General features: G+C 45.0%; 2 protein-coding genes across 2 annotated transcripts; one reads left to right on the top strand and one right to left on the bottom strand.

Moving 5' to 3' along the window:
- PtA15_18A150 (uncharacterized protein) lies at positions 1 to 2,920 on the bottom strand (the record flags this gene model as incomplete). The annotated part of the gene is made up of 10 exons (XM_053164661.1): positions 1 to 57; positions 137 to 260; positions 350 to 414; positions 513 to 861; positions 958 to 1,122; positions 1,209 to 1,300; positions 1,406 to 1,600; positions 1,682 to 1,795; positions 1,895 to 2,445; positions 2,539 to 2,920. 10 exons carry the CDS (start codon positions 2,918 to 2,920, stop codon positions 1 to 3), a joined length of 2,094 nt encoding a protein of 697 aa, XP_053028648.1.
- Positions 2,921 to 5,554: 2,634 nt separating this feature from the next.
- Positions 5,555 to 7,369, top strand: PtA15_18A151 (uncharacterized protein; the record flags this gene model as incomplete). Its single annotated transcript, XM_053164662.1, has 3 exons — positions 5,555 to 7,000; positions 7,066 to 7,152; positions 7,229 to 7,369. 3 exons carry the CDS (start codon positions 5,555 to 5,557, stop codon positions 7,367 to 7,369), a joined length of 1,674 nt encoding a protein of 557 aa, XP_053028649.1.
- Positions 7,370 to 7,679: the final 310 nt, after the last annotated feature.

The following is a 7,679-nucleotide window of genomic DNA, read 5'->3' on the forward strand; positions in this document are numbered from 1 at the left end:
TTAGGGCAAATTTCTGAAGGTTTGGAAATTTAGATCATGAGTAAGACTGAAAAAGTTCTGTAAAAACACAACCAACCGCAAAGAGATAGTCAGAAAGCAGCGAACCAGCATGATGGTTAAAAGGAAGTGAACTGACCAGTATATCTTTTCGTGTTGTCAACTGAATGATATCTTGGCCGAAATGTTCCAATAATCTAGCGCATACTTCGATGAATGAAGTCAGCCCGGAATGCCCGATAACCAGATGATCTATTAAATGTCTAAAATAGACATTAAAAAAACAGTCAGAAGCCTATGGGTAACTCTGCAATTATTTCAGGAGTCATTCTCTGAGGAACTGAAACTCAACTCAAATGATTCTGGTGAACAGAACCCCATCAAGAACCCATGAGTGAGGCGGGGCAAACATTCCTTCTGATAACACATGTGAAAATACAGCTATTAGCCAGCTATTCTGATACATTCGATCCCAATGCAGCCGACTGGATCTTACTGAAAGATGATTGACTGACCCCCATCGAAACAGAATGATACCCAAGATGTTCTAGTAAGGACCTTCCAATTGACGATCGACGGTCCAACAAGCTTTGTGTAACCTTCTCAACAAAAACCTCGTAATTTTTCTTGCGATCGCTGTGACTCTTCCCCTTTTCTCCAAAGGCACCTTCACCAAATCGATCAAGCATTAACCAACTGACTTTATATATCTCCACTAACTCTATCGATTCTTCGCCATCATCCGACTTGCTTATTCCTTCTGCACTTTCCAATATCTTCAAGAAGCTGTATAAGACTGGTGCCAATTTGTCAATTAATGATGACTCTGAATATCTTTCCATCCCGTGAAAAATCGACAATAATCTGTTCTTATTGATAAGTTCAAGTCCATTAACATATCACTGATGAGAACCAAATATCTATACAAGGAAAACGGGAAAGAGAGGCAATATAACTAACGTTTCAAGTGAAAACTGGAATTCGGCGTCTTCTAATTTCCAAGCAGCTCTGAATTTCTTCAAAAATGTTTCCGGAGAAGGGCGGGCTAAATAGCGATAGTATGTAGTGGTGAGCTCCTCCTCTTGTGACTTGGATTTGATGAGCATTCGTTTATAGATTGCTAATCTGTGCATGAGGTTTGTGTATTAGATCAGCGGATCTCAAAAAGAAAAACCCAAGATGATGATGCTTGCCAGGCGCGGAAAGCTTACCTCAAGTGACTTGGGAGTTTTAAACGTTGATCCAATTCGTCTTTGAATATGTTTATCAGATCTGCATCCCTGGTTTGGAAATCACCTATTCCCTAGCAAAAATGGATTTATATGAAGTGTCAAAACAAATCCATACGATTGTCCAAAGAAATGAGATAAGAGCTAGGGCAAAGCAAGAAAAAGAAAAAAGCACCGACTTGAATCATTTCCAAGGTTAAGAAACCAATGTTCTTGATGACAGAGCTGCCACTGCGGTTGAAGTTGACTTGCGTATTTGTGTCATATGATTGAGCCATCGGAATCGATCGGCCAATTTGTCTAACTTTTATCTCTTGAGTGGTTGATTTAAACGTCACTAGGCATCCATCGGATCGATCGTAGTGAAAGAATGTCTTGACCCAATAATGGCACGATGCGAGATTGTAGTCAGAAAGGCAGGGCACGCAGATTGAGCTCGACCAGCTGTATCTCACACAGTCAGATTCTACTTGGCTCATCGTAACACGCGGCGGTTCCTCAAGGGAAGAGTCATCTACATCAATCTGCATCAACTGTTGGGTGTCTTGGAAGAGGACCAACATTCCGATCTAGAATATAAGGACAACGGGTGGCTCACTCAGGATGTGATCAAATGTTTGAGCGCGAAAAGCAAAGGTATTGCAACACAAACCGACAACGAGACTGACCTTCTGGGATTGGTGGTCACACTGTATACATACGAAGCGGGAGATCGGGCTGGGCAGTTGAAAGAGTTTGCGACTGGTCGGGGATTTCTGAACCCAACCGTCTTCAGGATCAACAGTGAACACGTGAAAATCATTCTCTCCCCCTAAAGCGCAGCAAGCATCCAGTAGTGGAAACGCTTTCTGATGTTTCGCCGAAAACACGCTGGGGCTCGGTTTAGTTGACTCGTCGCCAAGTAACGCGTGCAGATTCCAACATGATACCAAGCCATCTTCAAATTCTGCCAGTAGGTTGACCTCTCCTGCTGAAGCCCGACGAAATTGAACATCAACCAAGAATGACGCGTACGGATTTGAAAGAAACCGGGGATTCTGCCGTCCAAACGCGCGTAAACACGTAGGCCGGGCTCGTCGATCGTCAAGATCCCACAATAGAAACTCGGTTGACGATCCGCTGATCAGGAGAGTTGGTTGGATATCAAGTGGACAGCTTGCAAGACCCAATACAGGTGATCTGTGAAGCTGTCTTAGTTTCGAATGCGGCCGTGAGAAGTCTTGACGAGCGATCCATGAGGCAGTGTGTTGAGTAAGGATGAATTTTTCTCGATCAATTTTTGAACCATTGCCTGAGCGCTGGAGCCACTCACCAGATCTGGTAAGATATAAACCACCGGTGGCCGTTCCAAAGACCAAGCAAGGGGAAAGTGCAGCCCGATTAGTAACCACCAGTTGAATGGCGGTAATTGTGCCTGGAAGCCTGGTGTTTTGGTTGGAGTCATTCAAGTCGATGAGGTAGCTGTCGTATGGCGACCGAGCCGATGAGCGTGGCAAATGGTAATGTTGAACGATGAACTTGTCGGTAGAGGCTTGAGAAGAAGAGACTGAGATGATTTGGTTTGATGAGCTGCGTGGGTCGATGGCCGACGAAGGAAGCGAGGGATAAAGCTTGATGGTCAGTAGGCGTGGATGGGCTGGCGGAGGGCTGGAGGGGTGAGGGTGAACAAGGTGCGTGGTTGAGAATGACATCATCGCCCGGACTCGAATCACACCCAACTTGCAACAAGTGCAAATTAACTTTTAAGCCCCTCCCGACTGCGCGACTGAGTGGCAAGACGTGAGCTTGAGACATGTTCACGTAGGTTCACATGTCCGCAGTAAATCTCGACCTTCTATAAAATATTTCATTGTCATCAGCTTACCACGGATGCACCCATCTCTCAGCCTTCAGTTGGCGCCTTGCTTTGTGCCGTAGGTCTCGGTGCGGCAGAGCTTCAGGTTTGGAAAGAGGTCGATGGCATCTTATCTGCCGATCCAAGAAAAGTCCCCAAAGCGCAGCAGGTCAGGAGGAATTATTTTGGTTCGTTCAACTCTAAACAAGGGGCGCTTCCTGCCAGCCAGGCCGTACCAGGTCCTCCGAAGAGGGTCTTGTGTTAATTAAGCTTAAACCCTCAACTTCACTTGCAACTTCAATTCTCAACATAACCAGAGAAGATGTAGGAATTTAGAAAAATAACCAAGTCCCTCAAGACTTTGACCCCCCCCCCCCCCAATCTGGCACAGCAAGAATGTCACTATGATTATTTTTTCACTCAGTCATACTCACAGATGGTGGTCTTGGACGGCTTTCAGCATCCTCTGAAAGAAGCCTACACAAAAACCAACCCCAAACAATGTACACAAGCTGCAAAATGCAGTGTTTAAGTTGGCCACTGCTTGAAAATTCAGCAATTTGGGGGATTCTGTGGATATTTTGTGGGTGCTAGGATTTCCATGAACCACCTGAAATTTTGTAGGGTGGTCAGGAAAAAAACCAGGTCTACAGCCTGAGTTATTTTATTCAAAAAAGCTTGAAGGGCAAGCTATTGTATGTAGCACTTTGGAAATTCTGCCCATAAAGGTCAGAATCTTGGCTCCGCAAATTATGCACAAGTCCCTCCTGCCGAGGGCTGTCGGAGGCTTGCTTCTCGCGGGATTACACACCCGCAACAGAGGGATTTGACCCAAACTTAACTAAGTCCGAAGGTGGGGGCGCGAAGCGCCTCCACCAGAGGGACTTATGTGGTATCAGTGATTTAAGACTGAGAGCAAAGGCCAAAAACACTGATTTTGACAAATGTTCCCATAGCTCCTTCACCTCTGAGGATCCCAACAATGTTTTTGGATCAGATGAAATATCAACATCTTGTCTAATTTTTGATGCATCAATATCATCATGAGTCCTCCTGCCTCACTCACAATGATGCATCAAAGATGGTGGATGGCAAAAGCCTGTTGTACCAGAACTGGGAAACTCCCCCAAGGGGAAAATAGTATTGACTTTGATGTAAGGTATTTATAGTATTTACAAGTGTATATTTGGGTTGGTGAGATAGTAAATAAGGTAATATTCTAGAACTTGTAAGTGAATAGTATGTGAGTATGTGTTATGGCAATAAGAAATATGTAATAATCCATAAAGCCATAATCCCGCCACAACAAAGCCAACCCGGAGACTGTTAAAACAGCATTGTTAGTGCAAATCCATACACTTGCCTTGAGGAAAAAAAAATGACAGGTATCCAGGACTCACTGCTCTGACAGATCTGAGAATGTCGCAAAGCTGCAGGATGCGTGTGGGAACATGCATTTTCAGCTATTCACTCCAAATCCCAAGGGAGCCAGTTGGAAAAACAGTGATCAATCATCTGTTCTAGCCAGGACAAGTTTCTTTGTGTTTACATCCCCTGTATCTCAAGTTTGGAAAGGAGAAAAATACACCAGAAGGTGGCTGGAGATAGCCACGCTTCTGATGAGTCTTAGTGAAAATGTACGGGGTGATCACAAAAACACACCACCGTACAGGGACCCTAGCACAAAAAGGCAAGGATTTGGGGCATAACTCTCAGGCCAAAATCACCTGTAAGGCATAAGTCCCTCCCAGAGGGAGGCCTTCGGCCTCCCTCGGGAGGGACTTAGTTAAGTTAGGATTCGACCTCAGGTGGGCAATGCATAATTATTATCTTTTGCAGTGGCCAATTATCTGCTGCGGATACTATGCGGACCTTGGTCACCGCCCCAAGGACCAAAATGACGTGACGTTGATGTCATAAAGGATCTCATTATTGAACTGTTCTGAAGAAACACCAAAGAAGTCTGGTTCGATTGCTTCTTCCTTGGTCCCGGAATAAAAGTGACCATGTTTTGGGGAGATCGCTCATTCCATTCCTACACTACCCCTGACCAACCATGTGGCGATGTTGACCTCTTGTTGCGACGGGGTATTGAGTCCCTTTTTATGACACATCCCTAATTCCAAAAGCCACTAGACGCCGCTGAGGTTCAGACGACCCGAGGGCAGGCGGTGTCATCATGTCTGATCAGAGGCTAGACTTGCCTGGACGTTCTTGATGGTAAAGGATTTAGAGACAAATAGTTGGTGCTACTGACATTCTAACTCTTAATTTCCTTTTTCATTTTTCACAATTATACTGTTCTGTTTGACAATAGACTTGTAGCACGGGGATTTTTTTTTCGCACAGATTCTGTTCATGAAATCTGTGTTTTTCTCGAGAAATCAGCATCTTTAGTCATTCTTTTGAATCCCCACAGTTAATGAGACTACCAAAGAGGCCATCCAATTTCATTCCTTCAAAACTAACTTATATTTCCAAACGCTCAAGTAGCATGTCCAATCCACCTTCATTTACTCTTCTAGTTCTGCGGGTCTGCTGTTTTGCCACTTTGTTCTTTGTCATTTCATCCGCTGGGCTGACTGAAGAACACCGAAGTGTTCATCCTGTTGATCCTTATTATGCTCCCCGACGCCGGTTGGCACAAACTGAGCCGGTCTACAATGTATCCCTCTACTACGCCGAAGCAGGCTACCAAGATTCCGCTCACTATGCTTCAGTTATCTCTTGGTCTATGCGCTACCCGGCTGTTGTCGCTTCAGATCATCTTGGAATACGATCAATAAAATGTGATATTGACGGAATTCACTTAGAATTCTCCTCGCAAAATTTCAAACTGCAAGCCGATAAATGGGCATTTCCACTGGTCATCGTGTTGGATGGAGACACTGGAAACTGCGCTTCCGACGGACCAGGTTGGGAAAGGTACCACCCTTTCTTTGCGATATCACTACTTCAGTCTCAGTATCATGACGATCAGCCAACCACTCTGAGTCTTTCCGGCTTCCGATCTCGATGGGACGTCGTTGCTTATGAACACCAAATACGAGTGGTTGAAGTGAAAGCTGAAGGTTCTAATTCTCAACCCTCCAAGAAATCGGCACACGCTCGAAGAGGACTTGCAGCCCCAACGACCCTGCACGTTTCACCTTCTTTGAACTTTGATCACCGCGAGAACAAGTGTTCTACCGGCGAAGTCCCCATCAACATTTCTAAATGGCCCTACGGATCTCTTGATATTAAATGCAAAAACTGCTTTGTTGATTCTGACTTCCAACTCAGCATTGATTGGGCAAGTCGCATAATAAACGCCGGTATCAAATGTATCAACAAACTCATGAAAAGCTTATACCGGGCTGAACAACAACTTATTGCACTGGCTCAATCGGCGGAACATATTGTGGTATCTCAGTTTTCAAAGCTGAGCGAAAAGTTGGTGAATTTGATTTCGGAGTTTTACAACCGTGTAAACGAGATTGCTTTGTCCACAGATCACACTACGAAGATCGAGCTGAAAGCAGAGCTAGGAAGAGCTATTTCATCAGTTGAAGACACCAGTGCCCAACTCCTTACGCTTACCCAAGGTCAATTGGCCATCGGCCTCATCTCCGCTCCAATATCGCCTCAAAACGCTTTCCTAGCCACGCACGAACTCAAAGAAGTTATATCAAGTACCAGCAGTGAATTAGAGCTTATGATAAAAAACGGCACTCAGTTGGTGACTGATGAACTAACCCTGCCACTGTGTGACAGTACGGCTCCTCATCGGAAAAACCACATTGAGAATTGCCGAAGACCACCCAAGGAAACAGCAGCCAGGTTGACAGGACGTTTGAAAGCGAATTTCGATGTGGAATTGATCTTGACTGGGTCCGGTGAAGTGTCAAATGGGGATGTCACCGTCCTATCTATAAATCTGCCGGGGCTTGTGATTCCGGGTGTAAGTTTCTCTCTACCAAAGCTCATGTCGGCGAAGAAAGAGCTTCTAACACATTCAAAATATAGATATTATCGGTTGGCTCGAAAGCTCAATTAATCAGCAACACTGCTTTGGTCTTCACAAGCTCCGCAAACCTGACACTTGGCGCAGAGGTTGAGTGGCAAAACATCGACGCCACAATTGATGGGCATAATCCACAGCATGGTCAATTGAATAACACGCATTTAGATTTTCGTCACCATCGTCCTCAGTTTGAAATCAATCCTCAACAGCTCTCCTTGTATCAGCACTTCAAGCCGCAAGTTACTTTCGGGATTGATCTTCTTCTCGGATCCCAAAACTTGGTTGCCGGAATTGGAGCTGACGTAGGTTTAACGAACACCCTTCAACTACCGCTAGAAATCCAAAACAAGGAAACGTGTTCGAACGGCTTGAAATACGATTTCAGTGTTACAGCGCAACTGGAGGCTCTAATGAGCGCATCATCTGTGGCGCGTTTCTTAATTTCCAAACTATTTCCATCCATGGCTGCTGCACTGAGCCACACCCCTTATCCTCTTTTGGTCTCCCCAAAACTTACTTTCCTTGAGCATTGTTTCCAACTTCCTGCTGAAATGTGGTCTCTTTTTGATTGGGATTCTACAAGATTCACAAGCCCAAGTGACTCTGAGAGGATTTC

The sequence above is a fragment of the Puccinia triticina genome, chromosome 18A, assembly GCF_026914185.1.
Source record: "Puccinia triticina chromosome 18A, complete sequence".
Taxonomy (NCBI): domain Eukaryota; kingdom Fungi; phylum Basidiomycota; class Pucciniomycetes; order Pucciniales; family Pucciniaceae; genus Puccinia; species Puccinia triticina.